General features: G+C 47.6%; 1 protein-coding gene across 1 annotated transcript in view; it reads left to right on the forward strand.

Moving 5' to 3' along the window:
* The first annotated feature begins 19,075 nt into the window (after window positions 1-19,075).
* The window catches only part of KLF7 (KLF transcription factor 7), a 72,059-nt gene continuing 67,767 nt past the window's right edge, over window positions 19,076-23,367 (forward strand). The window contains exon 1 of the mRNA XM_075001672.1: window positions 19,076-19,551. Within this exon, the coding sequence (XP_074857773.1) occupies window positions 19,381-19,551 (171 nt within the window). The 5' untranslated portion in view covers window positions 19,076-19,380. The remainder of the gene's footprint in view (window positions 19,552-23,367) is intronic.

Raw genomic sequence — 23,367 nt, forward strand, 5'->3', positions numbered from 1 at the left:
AAAAAATGGCACTTGGACCTGCCAAGAGAGCAGGGGGCTGGACTCGATGACCTCCCCAGGTCCCTTCCAGTTCTATGAGATGGGTATCTCCATATATTTATTTCCTCTAGAACTCAGATTTAAACCCATTGTTTCCAACTCTCAACAATTCTTTGCTGTGTAGCAAATAGCTGTGAAACCACATGCCCATCATCACAGATTTACGTGGATGATAACAGCCTTTTATTGCTACCAGTTACTCTGTTGACTCAAGAGGGAGAGAATTGTGGAGCGGAAAATTCCAACTCTGCAGATGACCAATGGTGGGGGAGGGAAGGCGCAACAAGGTTCTTCTAAGTGTTGCAGGGTTCCCCCCCAAATGTTCCAAGATTTTTTAAAAAATTGCAACTTTACATTAAAATTGCCAACTTGAGCCCTCAAAAATAGGTGATGTGGCAGGGGAAAAAGCGTGTGATCATGTCATTAAAGGCATGTATCAGGCTTCCAAGTTCAGACTGCATAGACATCACAAGGGGCCAACACTCCAGCCTGTGTGTTTTGCAAGTTGCAGAATTTCTTTGGGTGAGGAAACAGCTGTGTGAGAGGAGGCAGTGAGCAGTGTGGGTGTAGCGCATTAACTAAAGGCTCTGAAAGGCAGCGAAGAGGCTAGCAAGAAGTAAAGGGGAGATACAGCCAATACAAAGATGGTTAAAGATAACCTGCAAAGAAGCAAAAAAATAGGGCCTGTGTCCTATTTTACTTCTTTATGACGGACGGTTCTTCAGAAGAGATTTTGTCTCACATTAGCAATGTTGGTCTTGTCTACGCTCTACATCTGTGCTACCACGGAAGAACAACCCACTTAGGGTCAATCTTCCAGGGTTTGATTTCGCACTTCTAACAAGGACACATGAAATCGACCTCTCAAGGGCCACAGTCAACCCCGTACTCCTCATGAGACACAAGGAGTAAGGGACGTTGACGGGAGAAACAGACAAGTTAGCAGAGTGCAGATATGTTGATTTTAGCTACGGAATCGATGTCACTATAATTGTATATCTGCAGTCAACTTTTTCAGTCAAGTGCAGACATAACTGGAGAGACTATAATTTAGAGAACTAGTTTCTCGTCACTGAACAAATGAAGGCTAATCAACTGAGGGGGAAAGTGATTTATGTTCACACTATTTAAATTTTTTTATTGTTAGCATCAATTTAACTCGAGTGCCTGAGAGAAGACGTGGTGAGGAAACTGAATCACCATTGTGGGGGAAATTTCACCATTTTAAAATTTGTTTTCATTCCAAATGGGGATAAAGAGTCAAATTTACCATCAAATGGAAATTCGTCAAAACAAAACAAAACAACAACAACCAGGTTCAAACACAAAACCTTTTTGTTTCAATAATGTCAAACCATTCCTTTTGATAGTGTCAAAGGCCATGGATATGATAGCCCCCACCTTTTGAAAGGGGTATGCTAACGAGTCACTTCGGCAGATGCTAATAAGGTGCTATCATGAATATGCAGCGCCTCATTAACATAGTGGCAGCCACGCGCATTTCGAAAGTGCTGCTTTTGAAATGCACGCTGCTCATGTAGATGGGGGCCTTTCAAAAGGCCCCACTGGATTTTGAAAGCCCCTTATTCCTAGAATTAGTCAGTTCCCCTTTTTCTGGGCATCTCTCATCCTTTCTTCTCTTTACGCGTCTCTTTTCCGGGATCGTTTTCGTCCATTGTTCTTGTCTGTCTGCTCCTTCCAAAGGCGGAGTTGATGTCATAACTGATGGCATATCACTGTGGGGCCTGGACTCCTTCTGCGCTCTAACTTTGCTGCCACTTGCCCCATTCTCTCTCTTCACTCTGTGCCAGCACCCAAGTTCAGTCCCCTTCAAGGACATCAGGAAGTAGAGCACCTTGCTCCACTCTGGCCACTAATGTACACCACTGCCTGTTCTGCTGCGCCTCCCACCCAGCTCCATGAGTCAACACAGTAGCCAACAAGGCTAATGGCACACGGGGCTGCATTAGTAGGAGCACTGCCAGTGGATCTAAGGAAACAACTATTCCCCTTTATTTGGCACTGGTGAGGCTGCACCTGGAGTACTGCATCCCAGTTCTAAGGCCCCCATCACAAAAAGGATGTGGACACACTGGAGAGAGTCCAGAGGAGGGCGACAAAAATGATTAGGGGGCTGGAGCACATGACTTATAAGGAGAGGCTGAGGGATTTAGGTTTATTTAGTCTACAGAAGAGTGTGGGGGTGGGGGGAAGATTTGATTGCAGCTTTCAACTACCAGAAGGGGTTTTCCAACAAGGATGGAGAGAGGCTGTTTTCAGTGATGACAGATGGCAGACTGAGGAGCAATGGTCTCAGGCTGGAGTGGGAGAGGTCTAAGTTGGATATTAGGGAAGACTGTTTCACTAGGAGAGCAGTGAAGCAATGGAATGGGCTACCCAGGGAAGTGGAGGAATCTCCATCCTTAGAGGTTTTTAAGTCCCAGCTTGACAAAGCCCTGGCTGGATGATTTAGCCGGGGTTGGTTCTGCTTTGAGCAGGGGGTTGGACTAGATGACCTCCTGAGGTCTCTTCCAACCCGAGGGTTCTATGATTCTATGCACCGAGTGGCAAAAAACCACATGGATGAAGAACTGGGCGAGGCATCTAGTAGCCCTCCGTGAAAAACACAGCAAAATCAGCTCTTCCTTTCCCTCCCAACCACCCGTCCTGAGCACAGGAGTGGGGGAAGCCCAGCAGTGTCTCGTTTATCCTTCTTGGGCTCCTGCTGGCATGCAGAAGACAGGACCAGACAAAGCAGCACTGCAGGGTTTGGAGAAGGGAACTTCCTTAATTGGACAGGGATGGCAAGCAGCCACTCCAGGTATCTACGCACGGCTGCTTCCCACCCCCTGGGATAAGCACGTTAGCAGGATGTAATCAGCACCCAGGACGTGCCAATGTTGGGGATTTGCCTCAATTCCTCCCATTCGTTACTGGTGTAGCTGCACCCAGGCAAACCCCTACTGAATGAACACAGCAAAGTCACTCGTGCAAATCGCAGTTCCACTAGTGCAAAGAGCAGCTGTGCCGGCCAACACCACAGATTTGCACTGGTGCACACACCCGGGTTTCTGGCTGGAATCTGAGCAAATCCCCAGGGTACACGAGGCCTTTGGCAGCAACCAGTATTACTATTTAAAGTGACTTAACATCAAGAGCCCCTTGAGATGGAAGGGGCAACGCACATCTCTCTTGGAGTTCCATCTGGGCTGCCAATAACAGTGCACGATGCCACAGCCAGCTCCTAAGATCTGAACATGTAAATATATGCACATATATGTTAATGTTGCACTCCACAAATGCTTCCTCTTCCCAGGAGGCCAGGTTAAAACAAGAAGAAGGACAGATCTTTTGACTCCCATGGTCTCATTCATCAGCACATACCCCTAAGGATCAACCGTACCGGTTGCTCGTTCAAAGTGGGTCTGGTGGTTACCTTAGAAACTGAGGCAACATGGCCAGCTAGATGGAGCACTGAACTGGGTCTCAGGGGTCCAGCACTGGCCTACTCCGTGACTCTGGGCAAGACAGTTACCTAGTCTGCACCTCAGTTTCCCCGTCAGTCATACAGCGATGATCACACCAACCTTCCTGTATGCTCTGATGAAAAATGCTATGAGAGATGCACATAATCGTTGTATGCAAATCATGCGCAGTCCATGCGATACACAAAAGCTGTACGGACAGTAGCCTGCGTGTTTGACGGCAGCTGTTCTTAGAAACCTGGTCATCACTGCCTTTCCTTTTCATTAAGACAAATACTCGGAGGAATCGGTCTGAGCTAGAAACCTGAACTGCCTACTGGCAAATCAAGATAACTCATATTATGCCCTGACAGAAAGCGCTTTATGCTCCGAGATGTAAAAGCAAAGACTTTCTGTCTGTCTGGGAGTCTTTCCCAATCCACTATTTAAGTATCCTGAACTCACACACTCCCCAGTAGATGTGTGATTGAGATCTATGTTCGTCACTTACAGACCAATGGGGATAAACCAACATTGATTGACAATCCTACAGTACAGTTTGTAATTTTCAGGCTTGGGCAAGATACTGAAAAAAACCCTCATATGCTGAACAGGGAGCTTTTTGTACTTAGCTTTGTGTACTCAAGTAGAGGCAAAAGCATACAGTAAAACCTAATCTATCTCCCTGCCCAAGGTACTTCTAGAGAGTCAGTCACTAAGCGCCAATCTACTGGAATAATGTCAGTGTAATTTTATTAGCTGTCTCCTCTGTTCTGAAGGCTAGAGGAAGGCTGTGTTTTTGCATTTTCCTTCTGCGGGCAGCTCCATTTTACATTCATAGAAAATATCATTTTGAACTGACAGTGTGGAAGGAGAAACCCATGGAATTTTTTCCTTTCTGTGGAATAATGGACAGTGGAAGCGAGTGAAAAGAGTTTTGATGCTGGCTGTTTAGAGATGGTAATACTAACATATGTCTGAATCTGTGTAACTTAATCAATGCAGTCTAGAGCCCAGAGAAATAATTCCTTGCATGTTTGGGAAACTATTAGATGCTCTTTTAATGAGGATTGCAACAGGACGGTGGGTTTGACTATGGGATAGACAGTGTTATAGTCTTTGAGACACAGGGGAGATGCCCTTGACACGCTGTTGATGGATGGAGGGTCACTGAAGCAAATTCTCCTTGACTGGTTCCACGTATGATCGATGCCAGTGGCGTGCAACTGGTGAGCTGAAGGAAAATTACTCCAAGAACGAGCGTCACACACTGTCTCTGCAGGAGCCAGACCACTGGGGCTATGAAAATGCCAGCCTTGAGAATAGCTTTTCCAAAACAAAAACAAAGAATGCATGAAAAACTGTAAAGTTACGCTCAAGTCAGGGAAATGCAGAGCAAGAATCAGATCATGGCTACTACCTATCACTTCCATTGCCTTTTGGTCTCCTTTCCTTGGGAAAAAACAAGCATCAGGCTAAGGTATTTACCACCTAATAAAGAGCAGGAGGGAAGCTGATGACCTTCAAAATGATTTTCCTCCCCAGCCTTGTAAAATAATATTGTAGCATTCCCTGCGGCTTTAATAGTAATAACCGATTACTCACTGATGGCAGCAGTCGCTACTGGGAGAAAGGGCAGGGATGACAACCGGCAAGTTACCCTGCTGAGCATCGCCCCAGAGGAAATGACAACTCAGAGCTCCACCAACCAGCAAATTAACACTAGAGGTCAAGAGCCTGCCACCATCAGTGTGCATGGGAGCTCAGGGCTCAAGGCAGAGGGGGAGGGAGTGAAACAGGTGTAGTCCGATGGATGGGGCTCTGGTTAGGACTTGACAGAGCACGGTGGCATCGCTGGCTCTACCAGCAATCTGGGTGAAGCTCCATTTCTTCCCTCAGCTTTATCTATGTAGATTGCAAAGCCTGATCCCCCAGGGCAGGCAGGCATTCGGCTCCCAGTCACTGCCATGGAAATTAGGGTCCTAAGTGCTTCCAAGGATTTGGGTGTATGCTCTTTGGGGCTTGTCAGCTCTTCTGTGTTTGTACGGTGCTCGGCACAAGGCCCCAGTCTTAGCAAAGCATCTAGCCACTACTGTCAGGCTTCTAATAATAAGGCCTCCAACAGCCCCAACCCACCGCTGTAAGGCTGAAAGAGGGGCTATCCATCCCCTGGAGAGGGGTTTGTGCTCAAGGCAGAGTTTCTGCCTGCAGATGCAGGGGATGGAAAAACAAGACACTCAATGCACGAGCTTGCTGGACATTGCACTTGGGGATGTGGGAACTGGTCAGTGGGAGCTGCTTGCACCATGCTTGAGGCATGGGCAGTGTGTGGAGAACCCTGCCCCCACCAAGTGGCACAAGGTGCACAGAGGGCACATGGCCCCTGCTGCCTGCTGCTTTGAACAGCTTGCCAGGGTATGGTAGGCAGGGACCCTGCCTGAGGCTCCCACTGGGGTGTTGTCTGGGAGCTGTCTAGATAAACACCTTCCCGAGCCAAAACCTAAACATGGCACCTCACTTCCCTCTGTTCCTCAACTCCCTTCCCCCAGTCATAAATCCTAGAGTCCTAGGCCTGGAAGGGACCTCAGGAGGTCATCAAGTCCAACCCCTGCTTCAAGCAGGACCAACCCCAACTAAATCATCCCAGCCAGGGCTTTGTCGAGCCGGGACTTAAAGACCTCTAGGGATGGAGATGCCGCCACCTCCCTAGTTAATCCATTTCAGTGCTTCACCACTCTCCTAGTGAAATAGTTTTTCCTAATATCCAACCTCCCCTCCCCCTCCCCTTCTGTAACTTCAATCCATTGCTCCTTGTTCTGCCATCTGTCAGTACTGAGAACAGCCTCTCTCCATCCTCTTTAGAGCCCCCCTTCAGGAAGCTGAAGGCTGCTGTCAAATCGCCCCTCACTCTTCTCTTCTGCAAACTAAATAACCCCAAATCCCTCTCCTCATAAGTCGTGTTCCAACCCCCGAATCATTTTCACTGCTCTCTGCCGGACCGTCTGCAATGCATCCACATCCTTTCTGTACTGGGGGCCCAAAACTGGACACAGTACTCCAGATGTGGTCTCACCAGTGCCGAACGGGGGAATTACAACTTCTCTAGATCTGTTGGAAATGCTTCTCCTAATGCACCCCAATATGCCATTAGCCTTCTTGGCTACAAGGGCACACTGTCTTATATCCAGCCTTTACCTCTCTGCACTCCCACCACAGGCCACAATCCCCTCCCAGAAACTGCACCCCTCCTATACCCTTCCTCCAGGTTTGAATCCTCTTCTGCATCCACACCCGCTCCCAGGCCCCACTCCATGTCCTGCATGCCAGTCCCCTTCCCCAACCTCCATCCCAGACCCTGCACCTCCTGCCTTTACATCAGGAAAGCACATGAGCCCTTAACCACTTACCAAACTCTTGGAGTGCCCCCACCCACATCAAAAATTATTGCCCAGCCCTGGCCAGGATGGTGAGATGCAACCCCATGCCCTGGATCACCCTGGGCACTGACTGCCAGTAGCAGGGGATGGATCATTCAATGGCTGCCTGTTCTGTTCATTCTTCTGATGCAGGCGGCATCGGAGGCGATGGGTGAGGGAGTGTCTCTGGCAGCCGGGACAACCTCCTTTCACGCCAGCGTCTCCCCACCCCCACCTCACCTCTTTCCTCAGCTGAGGCAGCCTGGGGGGCTAGTGGGGCGGGCCAGGCGGCAGGAGTCTGCACTGGTTTCCTCCCCATCCCACTCTCTGGCAATGGCAGGGACGGAGCAGCAAGGCAGCTGCAGCTCACCCCGTCTCCCGCCACACTGCAGCTTCCCCGCTGCTGCTCTTGAGTGCAGGGGCAGGGACGCCTGCTTCCAGCTCCGGCCCCACGTCCCCTCACCCCTGCCTGGCACTGGCCTAGGTCGGAAGACGGGACACTGGGCTGGACGGACCTTTGGTCTGACCCAGTTCTGATGTTCTGACCCTACAGATGGGACAAAATCAGAGCAAAATTAACACTTGAACCCCCTCACATTCCAGCCCAGGAGGGGAGTCCCAGCTGATAGCCCCCAGCTCCACCCCCCTTCAATGCTTGGAACCAGCCACCTGAGCGCAGCCTGCTCCGTACAAGGGCCAGAACGCAGCTTGCTTGTTCCACTTGGAACAGCACCTCCAGAATGCTGCCATTGCCAGGGCAAGCCGGCGCTCTGAGCCGCGCCCCATGGTTACCCCACAACACAAGCTTCCAGGCCCTCAGCTGACATCAGAGCAGCCCCTGGCATGATGGGATTTCCCTTGTCCTCCCGACTCGCCTCCCGCTGGAATCCCAACCCAGAAAGACTCGTCAAGTGCACATTTTCAGCCGTGTTGGGTATCTTACTCCCCGTACATCTCTATCAGGAAGTGCTCCTAGCCCACTGAGCCTGTCTATTAAACCTGCCTGCATCCAGCTTGACTTGCTCTGACAGACAACTGGAAGCCTCTGTTTTCTCGGTCACACTGAAAAATCTCCTCATTAATTCACACATCCATCCCACACGGTGAGAACTGTGTCTTCAGAAGCTTGCTGTAAGGGACAGCAGAGAGGAGAAACCCCCAGAGGGTGTGGGAACGGCTCAGTTATAGGGCCTAGCAGCTCCAGACTGGAAGGCAGGTTTTCTTCTGAATACTTTGCATTGCCTTCAGCTGCACGTTGTTTAGAAAATAACCAACAGCATCATTTTAACCTCTGCTTCCTGGTGAATTCCAGCCTTTCAGCAGGCCATGAGCAGGACCCAAATGCTCTTTGTCTCACCCTGGCGGGAGCACCACACAATAAACATTGGTCGCTGTGTGTTCTATCTACGGACTGAGGCCCCCAACTTTACGTAAGAACTGGATTGATGCTGATGCTGAAAATATGTGTGATCCACCAGAGGCAAGTCCCATGATGCCATCCACTGATTCCTGCCAAAGTTCCTCCATTTTGTTGCAACGTTGCCTGCAAATTATCTGTGCCTCAACTGACTTTGACATTTGTGTGTGAAATCACAGGCATGTACCACATAAACAAATTCACTTCTTTGATAACGACTGAGTGGTACCTCCTGATGCATTATTTTCCATCATCTTTGCAACACGACAAGGAAGGACAAGGAGAGCTGCCAGGGGAGCTGATCTGTTTCCCCCCCGGTTTCAACAGTGACTAGAGAGCTAGAGCAGGATCAGCAGCGGTTCCAGGCCAAAGTGTTTCAGCTGAATTGATCATTTAAATACGAGTGCAATGTTTGTTGAACGTGATTTACCAATACAGGGCAAAGCCCTGCTACAGACGGATGCAACATGAAGATTACTTATATCAGCTGCAGTGAGGAGGGGGAAATCTTAGGGTGCAGGAACACCATTACCTGAGCTGGAATTTGGGGAGCTGCCAAGACACCGGGGTAGCAAAAGCAGCTCCTCAAATTCAGCTCCTGCCTAAACTAAGAAAGAACTTATAACTCCTTTGCCTGATGGGCAGGACACAGTCTCAGCCGCAGTTTTATTAACAAGCCTCCAACCGGGACCTGATCTTTCAACCAAGTAGAACGGGTTGACCCATCAGGATTTCAACCTCACTGTCTCCCTTCCCTATCTCCACCTTTGCTCTGAGCCGCTGAGCAGGCTCTTTTCTCTGTGGGAGAGCGAAAAGGCAAAACAGCCGTACCTGCCCTGGGTCAGAAGACGTACATTCGGTTAGCAAAATCAGGGGCTGGCAAAGATGAGCTTATGTAAGGCGGAGAGTGTGTGCTATTGAAAGGTTGTACTCCAGGGTGCAGACTAATCCTTTTACAGGGGGTACTGTACAGGGAATTTAGCAAAGACGGAAGCAAAAGGGTCCCAAATACACCCTTTGGAAAAGAATCCCAGACCGTGCAAGATGGCGAGATAAACATCTCTATATCCACAGAACAATTCCGTGGATGAAACTGGTTTTTTTTAAGCCAAGGTACATGGAAGACACACAAACACATGAAAGCAACCGAACTCCTAGAACTGAAGCATCCCCTTTCTAGCCAAAAACTACACAAAAGAAAAAAGCTTCTTCCAAAGAGGAAAGAAGGAAGTGCAGGCTCTCATCCCATCAAATCCATGCCCATTTGCAAAGTGAAACACTGGCAGGGTGTGGTGATTGAGGCTGGATGCACCATACAAAGAAGACGCAACATTTCCCTCAATGCTGCAAAAACACCTTCATTTATGGCTCCTAGGGGCCAGGAAGATATGAGACAGCCAGTAGCCACAGAAACCAGCTTGGACTTGAAAGAGATCGTTAATGCAAACGCCCAGTAGCAGTAAGTGAAGCTGGTGGCAAGGCAGTGCAAATGAGAAAAACAAGTGGCCAATAGGAATCCAGTCCCAAATCTCATGGGAGAGAACTCATGTTCGAAGCGTCCTGCCCTTAGTTAAAACAGTCTGACATTTTTCCATTAAAACCAGCTAAGCTACCCCTCCACCCCAGCTGATAACACCCAGGTACTAGTCGAAAGCTTGATTAAACCAAACAGCCTGGGGCTCTACTGGGGGTTGTGAGCTCCGAAAGGTATCCCTTCCAGCTGAAAATGTTCTGCTTCTGCAAGCCCTGGTTTTCTAATCACAGCTAGCAGATAGAATCAAAGATTAGGGTTGGAAGGAACCTCAGGAGGCCACCTCAACCCTGTGCTCACAGCAGGACCAGCCCCAACTAAATCATTCCAGCCAGGGCTTTGTAAAGCCTGGCTTTAAAAAAAAACAAAAAAAAAACAAAAAACTCCAAGGATGAAGATTCTACCACCTCCCTAGGTAACCCATTCTGGTGCTTCACTATCACCTAGAGAAATAGTAACAGAGACATAGCGGTGCTAGTCTATATACTGTCAAAACAAAAAAGCAGTCCAGTAGCACTTTAAAGACTAACAAAATCATTTATTATGTGAGCTTTCGTGGGACAGAACCTCTGGTATGGCTGTGGTCTGAAGAAGTGGGTCTATGCCATGAAAGCTCACCACCTAATAAATTATTTTGTTAGTCTTTAAAGTACCTAGAGAAATAGTTTCCTTACTATCCAACCTAGATCTCCCCCATTGACAGAATGAGGAACAACGGTTTGAAGTTGCATCTGCCACCACAGAGAATAGCCTGGTTCCATCCTCTCTGAAACCCTGCTTCAGGTAGCTGAAGGCTGCTACTAAATCCCCACTTCTTCTTCTCTTCTCCAGACTAAATAAACCCAGTCCCTGCGGCCTCTAGTCGTAAGTCATGTGCTCCCTCCAGCCTCTTAGTCATTTTAGTTGCCCTCCACTGGACCTCCTCCAATTTGTCCACATCCCTTCAGTAGCCAGGAACCCAAACCTGGATGCAGTACTCCAGAGGTGGCCTCAACCAGTGCCAAAGTCGGTAAACTTTAACATTCCCTCAGCTATCTAGGCATGTAACTGGCCCCTGCCTGCATTCTCCACAAGTTCTTTTTCTCTACTTTTTTGATCCACTGCAAATGTAGTGTCCCCTCCTTCCATCTGCTGGCAATACTCTTGCTAATGCAGATCACAATGCCATTAGCCTTCATGGCTACAAGGGCAAACTCCTGGCCCATATCCAGCTTCTCATCCACTGTAATTCCACATCCTTTTCTGCAGAACTGCTACTTCATCATATAAACCCTCCACATACGACATATTCTGGATGAAATAATGCATGTGTGCCCCATAATCCTAGTCTATACTATTATTATTAATAATACCCAAAGCCTCTTTGACAAGCTCAGGACTCCTGGACAAGCTCAGGACTCCTGGAATGAAGTATGTAATAAGAGACAGTCTCTGCTCCAAAGAGATTACAATCTGCATAGACAGACAAGACAAAGGGCAGGAGGGGAAACTGTGAGCTCGCCAAATCACACAGCAGGTCAGAGCTAGGACTAGAACGTAGGTCTCACAATTCCCACGGCCGCACTTTTTCCTAATTTTCCTCTGATTAGGCAAAATTCCCGCTGATGTTCATTTGAGACGCTTGCCCCTCAGGGTTATGAAATCAGTACTCCTGGGTTACAGACGAGACAACACAGGCACCCAGAAACACAGACCCAGCCTGCATGCTTCGTGCCTCAGAGGAGCTGTCCAAAGGAGAAATACCTTCCTTTAAAATCAGAAGGTTAAAAATTATGGGCCAGCCAGGATTTCCCTGCTCTAAAAAACCAGACGTCTCACTGGGCCAGCTCTGCTTCCACCCCAGACACAAGGTGTAGAAGGGAGAAGCGTGAATGCTAGCCCAGAGCACAACATTGCTAATTCCCTCTCGGTCTGGTCTAGCTTGGCTGTGCAGACATTCAAATCAGCAGATGAGAGAATATGTTAAGAAGCCGGATGTACTGAACTATCCTCCTGTTTAGTGAAATGCTACAGTGAGGTGGTGGGAGGAACTATCAAGTCCATAAATAAAGTGCTCCTGAGAAGGGGGGAAAAGCCGAAAGGGTGAGGTATCAAAACAGAGAGGAAATTAGGGACTTCAAAGGCCTGAAGAGAAATGGTTGGTTCTGGGAAAGGAAATTGTGTCTTGACTGTTTATTAGGATTTTGCTAAAAACTGCAGGTGCTCAGATCCGATCGTGAGATGTGGAAAGCACACAGGCTGGAATCAGAGAGCACTTACCCAGATCATCAATGCCTCCCCAGCATCTGATCACCCTTCCCCTCCATCTCTCCAGCACCTTGGGCAGCCACTTTTACCTGTGCAAAGAGGCTGTAAGCAGCTCCCAGGTTAGCATTCTCCACTCACAGACTGATAGCGGCGTCTTAATCGGCTTTGAATTACCGGAAGTGAATGCACCAGTAGAGAATCAAGCCCACAGTATATGCAGAAACCTATGTTAGTGGAATTCTGGGAGAGGACCCTCAAGTGCAGGCCCACGTGAAGACTCAGGGAATAAGATTCCAGGGAATAAGCACTTGTGGTCCCTTTGCAGTAACAGGGCCTGTACAGACACACAGCAGCGCTGAACTGCAGCTATTTTGAGACAGAGGGGGCCAATGAGGCAGACTACGGATGCAGACAGAAGCCGTGAGAAGACACCTGAGTCAATTCTTACATGTGTGGAAAGTGCCATTGGCTGATTTCTGACCATGTGGAGCAGCTGAAATCTTAGCTATAAAATCGCATCATTAAAACGCACACTGAGCAACTGCACAGAATTAAGTTTATTTCCAACCAGTGAGGTGCAGCTAAGTGACAGGCGCCAAGATTAAAAAGCGCCATCTCCATGTGTCTGATTTCTGAGAAACCCTGAACGGAAAACTGAACCGATAACAAAACCAATATATCCATCGAGGAGTTTATACTGTATTCAGCACAACGTCCCAGCTTTTCACCCTCACAAACCAAACCACATTGCATCCTTGCTAATCCAGAGTAACATCATAGAGGCACAAATGGAAACACTTCACACAAACTGGAATTTCACAGCAGCCCGTGGAAATATACTCCGTCACCACCCCAGAACTCAGCAATGTCAGGCACAATGTGCCCCAAAGGCTGTTCTGAACACAACTGGAACCTGCACAGAGCTACAGAAATTATCATTATTATTGGTGTTACAGCAGCACGTAAAGGCCCAGACCATACTCCTGAGCTGTCTCTCTGCACCTTGGGTCTCCATAAGGGTGTGGAGGTACTGTGGTCCAGATGCTCAAAAGTATTTAAGGTACCTTATTCCCTAAACTCCTTTCAGGATCTAGGACATAGTGCCCCCCATGGGAGTCAGGCACCTAAATATCTTCGGGGATCTGGGCCTTTGAGCCCACTAATTCAACAGCCAGAAGCAAGGCTTAGTGGAGGCAGTGAAAACATAAGAACGGCCATGGTGGGGCAGGCCAAAGGTCCATCTAGCCCAGTATTCTGTCTTCCAATGAAGAGAGGCCAGTACCCGATGCCCCAGAAGGAGTGAACAGAACAGGTAATCACCACAGTGATCCCTCTCCTGTCACCCTTTTCCAACCCCTGACAAACAGAGGCTAGGGACACGGTTCCTACCCATCCTGGCTAACAGACACTGATGGACCTAACCTCCATGAATTTATCTAGCTCCTTTTTCAACCCTGTTAAAGTCTTGGTTTTCACAGCCTCCTCGGGCAAGGAGCTCCGCAGGCCTGCTGTAAGCTGGGTGAAGAAAATCTTCCTTTTGTTGGTTTTAAACCTACTGCCCTTTGTGAAGCAATTTGTGATCTACCGCTAAAACTAGGCTGTTAGAGTTAGGTATCGCTCAGCCTGATGGGCCATGGCAGAAAGAGTTGTGCCCTAGTAAGGGTAACAAGTATCAGAGAGGTAGCCAAGTTAGTCTGTATCTTCAAAAACAGCAAGGAGTCCCATGGGACCTTATAGACTAACATCCAAAATATCTGTTAGTCTATAAAGTGCCACAGGACTTCTTGTTATTCTAGTAATGGTAGTGTCCTGTAGTAGATTACCACCCCTAGAGCTCAGATGGAGCAGGAAGGGACTTATGGCTTTTTGATGACTCTGTCCTTCACTGCTCCTGAGTCAGCACAGCTGTATGGCACATTTTACACCAGGGAGACGCTGCAGGCTAAATGAAACAGCATTAGTTCCTGGTTCAGCCCTTCCCAACGCTGTCAAACGATAATCCCCTGCCAGCTTTGAGAGGACGGCAGAGCGCGCTTTCTGAATTAATGTCTAGGCAGAATATCCACAATGCTGCCGACAATAAAAATTAAACACCTTCCTGGAAATTGTGGAGTGATGCCCTTTGAATCATTTCTAGGCAAGTGGCCAGAATCTTCCTACAGATCCTCACTTCACGGCGTAAGGCCAAATTCTGCCATCAGCTGCAAGCATGCACTCCTGAAACTAAGGGGGAAGCTGCATGCCTGGATCTGCTGGCCAAAGCCTGGCCTTTACTAAGTGCACAGCCTGACAAGACTGCAGGTTAGATTCGTAGCTGCTGCCCCTATCTGAGGACAGCCTTTCCCAGGATGACGGAGAGTTATTTCTCTGCGTGCAACGTTAGCCAGAGAAGTCTGAAAGAAATAAAATCAAAACTAATGATGGTAAAGCAGAAATCGCTGAGGACAGGTAGGGCAAGGAGGTGAAATTGATCATCAGCCTGCAACAGGACACTTCTGTAAGGTTGTCTCAGCAGAGACTGACAAACTGCACCTTAAGAGCAATAGATCCCAAACTGCAAGGGCCAAATTCTGCTCTCACTTACACCAGGCCAAACCTGGAGTAACTCCATTACAGATGTACACTGGTGTAAGTGAGAACAGGAATCATCCCTTTCTGAAATCAATGGTATTACGCCAGATGGGCCCGGGCACCTGTGAAAGCTGGAACTGGTCTAAACATAGGCCTGGAATGCAGAAAAGATCCTCTCTTCCTTTTAGAAATGGAAAGTGCTGAAACAAAACCACAGGATAGTCATTGTGAAAGGGGAAGTCTCAGCTTTGGGAGGGCAAATGCTGAGTGACTTGCACGCTATTAAAATTGTAGGTGCACATCATTATTAAAAGGCCACCCCCAGCTCAAGGCTACAGGCACAGATGAAAATGCTTTTTCAGCCATGGACACTCTGAAATGAATAGATATGAAGACTTAAATAGTCCACACTCTGCAAACTGGGACATCTTCCATCTACCCCACCAGGCCAAGGACAGCCTCCTTACACGCTTCTCGCTCTGACATTGTTTTCCAAAGACAATCTGTGAAGGACAAATGCTCACTGAAAGCTTTTTCTGGAGCAGTTTGGGTGGGGGAGGGGGGCTGGTCTGGTCACTAACAATTGCATTGTCTCAGTTCTCATCATACTTGATCCTCTTTCTTCCTGATTTTTTTCCCCTTGTCCTTTTCATGGGGCTTTTAACCTGACCTCCCCTTTTCATATCCCCTGCCTGCTAATGCCCATTCACCAGCTTTCTGGAAGGCAGATTGTATACAGTGAAAATTATGTACACACACATACACGTGTAAATTATAGACAGATAGCTAGATAGCTAAGTCTTCTCAACTATTCTATCCACAGCACTCTGGCTAAGCCTGCCATTAAAAAGTGCCAAATGAACCTCTCTAATCTGGCATTCTCTCATCCTGAAACATCCATAATCCGGCATGATGTTAATTAGCTGGAGGACCACTTTGCGTGGCTGCGTCCAAGTTTCCCATGGTCCCATGAAGTTTCTTTACAGCCACCAGTCTGGGCTCTCTGTGTTCTTATACTATATTTGCTGTATTCATTTGTATTTACCTCCACTAGACTGTACTTACAGAAAACGTAACTAAAATTTACTTATGGTTAAAATGGCAGTTACTTGAGAGTTCCAGATAACAGAATGCCGGATACGAAAGAATTTACTGTATTTAAATGTCTCCCAAGAGCCCAGAAAGCAGTGGAGGTGTTGGTAATGCTGCTAGCCAATATTGACCTCCCATGGCCTGGCAAATTCTCTTGTTCAGGTCACGTCTCAAGGGTGCTGGACTAGAGAGGTCCAATCTGTCGTGGTTCTTCTATAATGGACCCTTTTCACTAGTGAATGGAGAGGGAACGGCACTGCTGTCCACACAGGCCTTTGAACTCCTTCTTCTCTCTTGGTGGTCACTCAATAATGAGCAGAACGTCTTCACGTCACCCTCCTATTTGTGAACTGCCATCAAACAGTAACTCATCACCACCAGCGAGCTGCACAGGCAGCACTGAGAGAGGCACCATAGAGGTGAAAGACAGAGTATGACTTTATCAGCTCCACAACCACCTTTCCAAGCAAACCCACAATCTAAAAGCAGAGTGTCTTTTTCCCGTGCCGAAGATTTTTTACATAGTCCCTTCCCACCACCTCCCCGATGATGTAAAGAGTGCAAAGTTACAGCTCGTCCAAATATAAATTTGAGCAACAGAACGATTGGATTTAATGTGAAATCAGGGCGAGAAGACAGCACATCCCGTAACTGGGCTCTGATTGTCAAAAATCACTGAAGGACACAAAATGCACCCAAAATTCCTTACTGCCAACCAGATTACTTCATACCTACAAATTACTGAGCGTTATCCTTAAGGGGCCAGATCCTCAAATGGTGGACATTAGCATATCTCCACCAAAGTCAGCAGAGCTATTCCAATTTACACCAGGTAAGAATCTGGCCCAGGAATGATGTTGGGTTAGAGAAGTAGATGGTGGCTTAATGTGTTCCTCCTACTCATGGGCTAGGTCTACACTATCCCAAAACTTCAAAATGGCCATTTCACAGTTTACTAACGAAGCACTGAAATACATATTCAGCGCCTCATTAGAATGCCTGCAGCCACAGCACTTTGAAATTGCCATGGCTTTTCGAAAGGACCCCAGGAACTTCGAAATCCCCTTATTCCTGTCTGCTCATAGGAATAAGGGGATTTCAAAGTTCCTGGGGTCCTTTCAAACAGGAGCCCTGTCTGGATGAGCCGTGGCAATTTCGAAGTGCTGTGGCCGCTGGCATTCTAATGAGGCTCTGATACATATTTCAGCGCTTCATTAGTAAACTTCATTAGTAAACTAGCAAATTAGTAAATCTGCATGGCCATTTCAACGTTTTGGGATAGTGTAGACACAGCCATGTAGGGGCAAGACCAGTGGTGGCATAACTGTTGCAAAGCCAGATGGCCTGAGAGCATGTTTTGTGGCAAAATTTGTTCATGTTTATAACCACTCCAGCTCTCAGTCAAGGGTCTCTAGCACAAGGACACTGGAGGGAGCTCTGTGCACTGAGTCATGGCAGAATATGGCCCTGCCTTGCATCTGATGGGTCTCATGGGCCCTCTGAATTTGAGAGAGACAAAAAGAGAACATATTTCTTCTATTACCAGGAGGAAAAAAAAACAACAAAGCCATCATTTTTAAATTAGCACAGTCGCACTTCTGCAATCATTCCAAAAGCAGAAATGCAACTCTGCCCAGCTCCAGGAGCAAATTGGGGAAGCTGCCACTACTCTAGCCATTTAAGGCCAAATGGTTTATTAGCTAACCCAAACTAGTGTGCAGGAAGAGACGGATCAGCTAACGCTGTTTAAATGCTTTGATGAATTTCTCTTGACTTAACTATGTGTACATTTATGGAGGTCTTCCAGCATAATGTTCAGCCCTCCTCTGCTTCTCAGATGCAGTGCTCTTCTTGTCTGGGCTACATAGCCACCAAGTATGTGTCTAAAACACACTTCTAAGTTTTGCACAGATGCCTGCTAGAACTCCACTTAGGTTTCGCCTCCTTATTTTACCATCAGTTTGAAAGGCCTCTCTCAGTTAACTGCTGACAGGGAATTAGATTTTTTTTTCTGCAAATTCTCCACCACCCTACAGTGATCAACCTGGGCCGCTCAGGTGGTACTGAGTGCAGACCTGAGTCAGGGACACCCTGAGCAGAGCAGGAGATGTAGCTAACAAGTTTGAAGAATGTGGTTCATCAGGAAGCTGGATTTAATCACCAGTTTTCTTCTTCTTCAGAGGTGGAGAAAGTACTCCAAAAGTTACTTGAGTAAAAAACACAGCGGGTTTTCACCTCTGGATACCTGAGTACAATAAAGATGCGACAGGTGTACTTTTACTTGAGTAACTTTTCAAAGGAAACACCATGACTTTCACTTAACACCCACACCTGCCACTTTTACTCAAGTAACTTTGGGGGTACTTTTCCCATCTCTACTTTTCTTCTGATTCCACTCCAGGTCATTCTCTCACTCCCCAGCCCCGGACCTCCCTAGTTCCTGAAAAACCTTTGTGTTTGCTCGGTGGCAGCTGCCAGGGAAGACCTGGGGGCCCCCTCCGCCCCGGAGCTAAAGAAAAGCACCCCCCCCCCCCCACAGCTGACTGCCTTCGCCGCCCGCCCGTGCCAGGCAGCCCTGGACGTCAAGCCTCGGACTCTCCTGCCGCAGGCGCGGCTCCCGGGGAGCGGTCGCTTTGCGGTGCAGTGCCGGGGCCAGGCTGCACGGCCCCGGGGCGCAGCACCCCGGGTGGGTCTGCGCCTGAGCCCGCTGCTCGCCCTGCCTGCCCGGCACCCTCGGGTGCTCGGCGCGGGGAGCCGCTCCTACCTTCCGGGGCCCGTCTCTTTACGGACTGCCCGCAGCGCGCGGGGCTCCCTTTGCAAACCTCCCAACCCCGGGCCCTCTCTCTGCTCGCCCACGGCCCGCGCCTCTCCAGCGCTCCCTGCCCCAGGCGGCCGCGCGCCGCCGCGCGCCCCTTTTATAGCCCTCTAAAAATAGCTCGCCTTACACTGCCTTGTAAGGCAGCGGGGCGATCAAGCCCCAGCCAATCCGCAGGGCTCTTCCGTGCCAGGCTCCGCCTCCGGCCCCTTCTCTTTGGCCCTCATTGGGCGGGAGTGACTTCATGGGCTTCCCCCCACCAGCCCCCTCTTGGCCTTACATGGTCACGCGCTGTCTTAATGGACAGCTTCCTTCCCGAGCGGGCGGCTGCGCGGAGCGAGGAGGGGAGGGGGCGCGGAGCTTGCAGGATCGAAGCGGGGAGGGGGGGGGAAGAGGAGCTTTGGAAGGAGGGGGGACAATGGGGAGTGAGAAAAAAGCGATCGCGAGAAAAAAATGCAACGTCCCAAAAATAAAGAGGAAAGATTGCACTGAGCAGCGAGCAGCAATGCAGAAAGAGATGGCAGTTCCGTGTCCCTGAGCTGCATCCCCCCTTCCTGGTCCAAGACGTGGAGTGATTAGAGCCCTGGAAGGGAATTGCATTTACTACAAGTGGAAGCGTCCCCCCTCTTTTGCTGGCTGCTGTTTGCACAGTACATATTGGGTGCATCTAGCCATTCTCACTGTTTTTTTTTCTCTTTTCTTTTCTCTCCTGCATTGATTTTTTTTTAACAGTGTGACAGAAACAATACAAATCAAAAAAAGGGGATATTGGATCTATTGTTTTTTTTATGATCAAAACCAAAACCCTACCACAAACAAACACAAAACAAAACAAAAGGGCTTTGCTCAGCAGCAGCATGGATGTGTTGGCTAGTTATAGTATATTCCAGGAACTACAGCTTGTCCACGACACCGGCTACTTCTCAGCTTTGCCATCCTTGGAGGAAAACTGGCAGCAGGTGAACCATTTAAAATTACTCCTGTAAACATTTTCCGAGCACACAGTCGGTGCATGGAGCCTGCGTTTCTGCCTTTTCTTTTATTTTTCTGTAATACTTAATTTGGAGGTGTTTTATGTGCGAGGCTATCACCTTAATTTTTTTTTTCAGTTGCAAACAGGGTAGTCTATTCAAAGCTATCTGCTTTCAACCATGTAAACACACCAGGTAGTGTCTGAGACCCGGTGTAGTTCTTTGGGGTTCGTGTTTATTCTTATATGTGATTTTTTGTTTGATTATTTGAAACAAGGTTGATCACTTGTTCCTGCCAGTGTTGACAACTAGCAGCTGGTGGAAATGGGATAGTTCCCCCCCCCCCCTTTCGGGTAATTAGGAGGTGTCAATAAAAATTGTAGCTTAATTTAGAGATTTTGTGGGGGAGGAAATGGAATTAGTGGCAGAAGACGGGGGTAAAATCTGGAAAAAGAATGATGATTTATTTTTGAAATGTTCTGGGCAGATGAAACTTCTTTTGGTATCTTAAACTGGCTTAAAACAATGGCCCTTCAGGCTGATTTCAACCACTAGGGTTAATCTGCAGAACGAAGCTGAGTACTTCTAAAGGTGGAAATCTGGTATTATGGTTGCATTGAAAACGATGGGTGACATGACTAAACACTATCAAGGGGAAGAGCAGTTCAGGGAGAAATGACTGAGAAGTGCAAAAATCAGGACCAGCTCATATGCAAACTGGCCATAAATACCTAGCAATTGGGATACAAATAAGAGGGGGCTGGAGAGCTAAGCTTCTGTCTTGTTTGATGTGATTACAGGTTGGTCAGATTGTCAACATTCTGTAAATTAGTGTCTCTTAAAAAAATTGACAAGTCTGTAAGAATAGTCAGGTGTGACTATGGTGGGGGGTGTGTGTGTGAAGGTAACTTGCCTACCCCCTGACAGAAGCTGCTTAAGGCTAAGGAGGGCTGGATTTAATTTTGCATTGATCCATTGCAAAATTTGCCAGCACGAGGCTGGTGCGTATTAGTTCTCCTGAGAGAGAGCAGTAGAATGTTTTGGGGTGGATGATTGTTCTGGTGTCCTATCTGCTTACTGTGGCATTGTTACCTACTTGGACTGTGGCAGGATACATGGAGATTTACCTACAAAAATTATTTTTTTCTTTAACTTACTCTTGTAAAAGGCTTACTGGCAACCACAGGGCAAACGTTTTCATTTGCAACTGAAACAGTCCAACTTTGCTTAATTCTCCAAAAGTGGAAACACTTTTTATTCTTAATATTCAGTCTGCACCTCGGTGACGATCGCATTTGGCTTCCTTTATACTTTTCACATGCTAAATTAAACTGAAGCAGTTAATATGATTTCATTTTAGAAACCCCATTTAATTCTGCATTGTCCTGGCTGTTGAATCAGTTGCATATTAATAACAGTCTAGACTGCTCAATGTGAGATAATCTGTTGACATAGCCTGCATGCCTAAGGGAGATACTGTATGCGATACTTTGTCTACTGCTAACTGCCTTTCATACAGGGCAGGGAAGCAGTTTACTTTATGCTGAAGTGTATCAAAGCAATCACATTGTAATAGCTACATGTTAAAGGAACATCATCGCTTTAAAACAGATACCTTTGCAAGGAACACCATCATTTCAAAAATCCAGCTAATATTTAGAAAAGGAGGTAAAGCCAGTTCCATATGCTACCTCTTCCCCTCAGCCCCCTGACCAGTTCCTGTTGTTTTATAGTGTATCCAATTTTTATAACGTTTTCCCTCTCCTGTTGCTGTGTGAAGTCTCCAGGCAAGCAACTGGGAGGCAAACAGCCTGACAAAGGGAAGGGTGAAACTGGGTTGTACGCAAGGTCTGTTGCCAAACGTACAAAGTAAACCCATGCAAAAAGAACAGTGGTTTATAACTCAGTCTCTTCCAGTTGTCACAGGCTTGCAGTAGAAAGCTTTCAAGTGTGTACGTCCATTTTCCCATGTTTCCCTTTAAGAGTGGTGGTGCGGAGACCATGCGTTTGAGAGACCGCTAACTAGCAACGTCTGCCTCTTCCTGTTGTCTTCCCAGGCAATAATCAGTCCCATAAAGTCCCTCAAGAATGTAAAGTAACAGCCTTAATTTGTAAGTGACAGTGCTTAAACTGATCATTCCAACATCTCAAGTGACAACACAATGTAATATAAATACTAGAGTAATGATCCTGAATACCACCTCTTCTACCAGCAAGGCAGCAGGGTTTTGGAAGATTGAGCTAGTATCTTTTAAAGGGGCAACAGTAAAACGGTGATAAAGAAGCTTCCTCCTTGCTCTCATGTTGTCAGTAGAAGTTGTGTCTTGTTTAATAGCGCCGGTGGTGGAGACGTTAGCGTGTGCCAGTTTAAAAAATCCTGTGCATGGTGTCTCATTTCATACCATAAAGACACATCTGTGCTGTTGAACGTTTTACCCTAAAGCGACATGAAAATGTTGACACCACCTTCTTCTTTTTGTCCCCAGTTTGGCCTACTGTTTTATGGCTGCTGGGTGAAGTGAGTAGTTGCATGAAACTGCTAATGTTTCCGATTATGAAATGTGCATCCCTAATTGCAGTGACAGCTCAGGCTGGTTGCTAACTACTTGCCTGCACTCAACTGATCTCCCCCACCCCCGCACCAGAAGAGAGAGGAAGTTTAGTATCTGTGCTTCTCTTAATTAGTGCTGGAAGTTAAAATAGGACAATCATTAGACAGCCCAAACTGTGAGCGCAAAGAGAACAGATTTTTGGTAGGAGGGGATTAAAAATGTATCTACATGTGTGGGTTTCTGAGGAGGGGAGAACACAGCTGAAACGGTAAACACGGGAAGGCTCGTGTGTTTGAAATTTCAGATGGAACCTGACACTTCCCTCTGTTTAGATTATTTTTATGTGAGAGTGTAATTTTTCGTTAGCAAGAATTAGGCACTGATGTTGCAGCTTCTTAAGGCTTGATTTTTTTTTTTTTGTCAGGCAACACTACCCTATAGAAATATGACCTGAGCGAGAAATGCAGGATCTGGACCACAGTTCGCCATGATATTGCTATTTCTTCAACAATAGAGGCCTGACTATCTCCCATTTCCTTTTCTCCCCACCCCCACGATGTTGCTCGGCCAAAATCCTAATGAAATCAATAGATGTGGTAGAAGCTCAGAATGCTTAAAAAATTAGGCCTGTGGGGTATTGTAACTGCCTGGTCTCTCAGACGAATTCCGTAAAAGGCCCTCCCATGTGTCCTTGTGGCTCCCATTTGTCCAAGCCAGTGCAAGTTGTCCCTGTCCTATACTGTAAAGGATATTGGGTTCACATGCATGGCGATGGGGCACTTGCAGAATATTTTCACGAGACCTCTAGCGGGTGTGAGAAGTGGGTTTCAAACAACAAAAGCCCGGGAGGTGCCTTTGGTCCACGGCATGTCTCCCTCTTGCCCAGTGACAGGAAGGGGTTTGGAGGGACCTGTCCGATCCTGTGAGTTGTGTGCAGTGGTGGTCCTCCCCTTGCAGATGTGCATCTCCATAGGAGGAGGCATCTGTTGCCCTGTGAGGAGCATTGCCCTTCGGGCCTTCTGCAGGAGTTCCCACGGAACAGGATCCACCAGTGGGGAGAAGGTCAGGGAGCAGCCCAGGGCTTCATTCCTTTTTCTGTAAGGTCCCTCTGCTGTGGGAGACTGTGGGAGTGAGACTATAGTGGATGCCTGCTGTTGGGGCAGAGTAGCCTGGAGGGTAGGCTGAGGCACAGGGTCTCCATGCTTATGACCTTATGTCTTCCCGGGAACTCTGAAGGCTTTGTCAAGGGAGG

Source organism: Carettochelys insculpta, chromosome 8 (genome assembly GCF_033958435.1).
Source record: "Carettochelys insculpta isolate YL-2023 chromosome 8, ASM3395843v1, whole genome shotgun sequence".
NCBI lineage: Eukaryota > Metazoa > Chordata > Testudines > Carettochelyidae > Carettochelys > Carettochelys insculpta.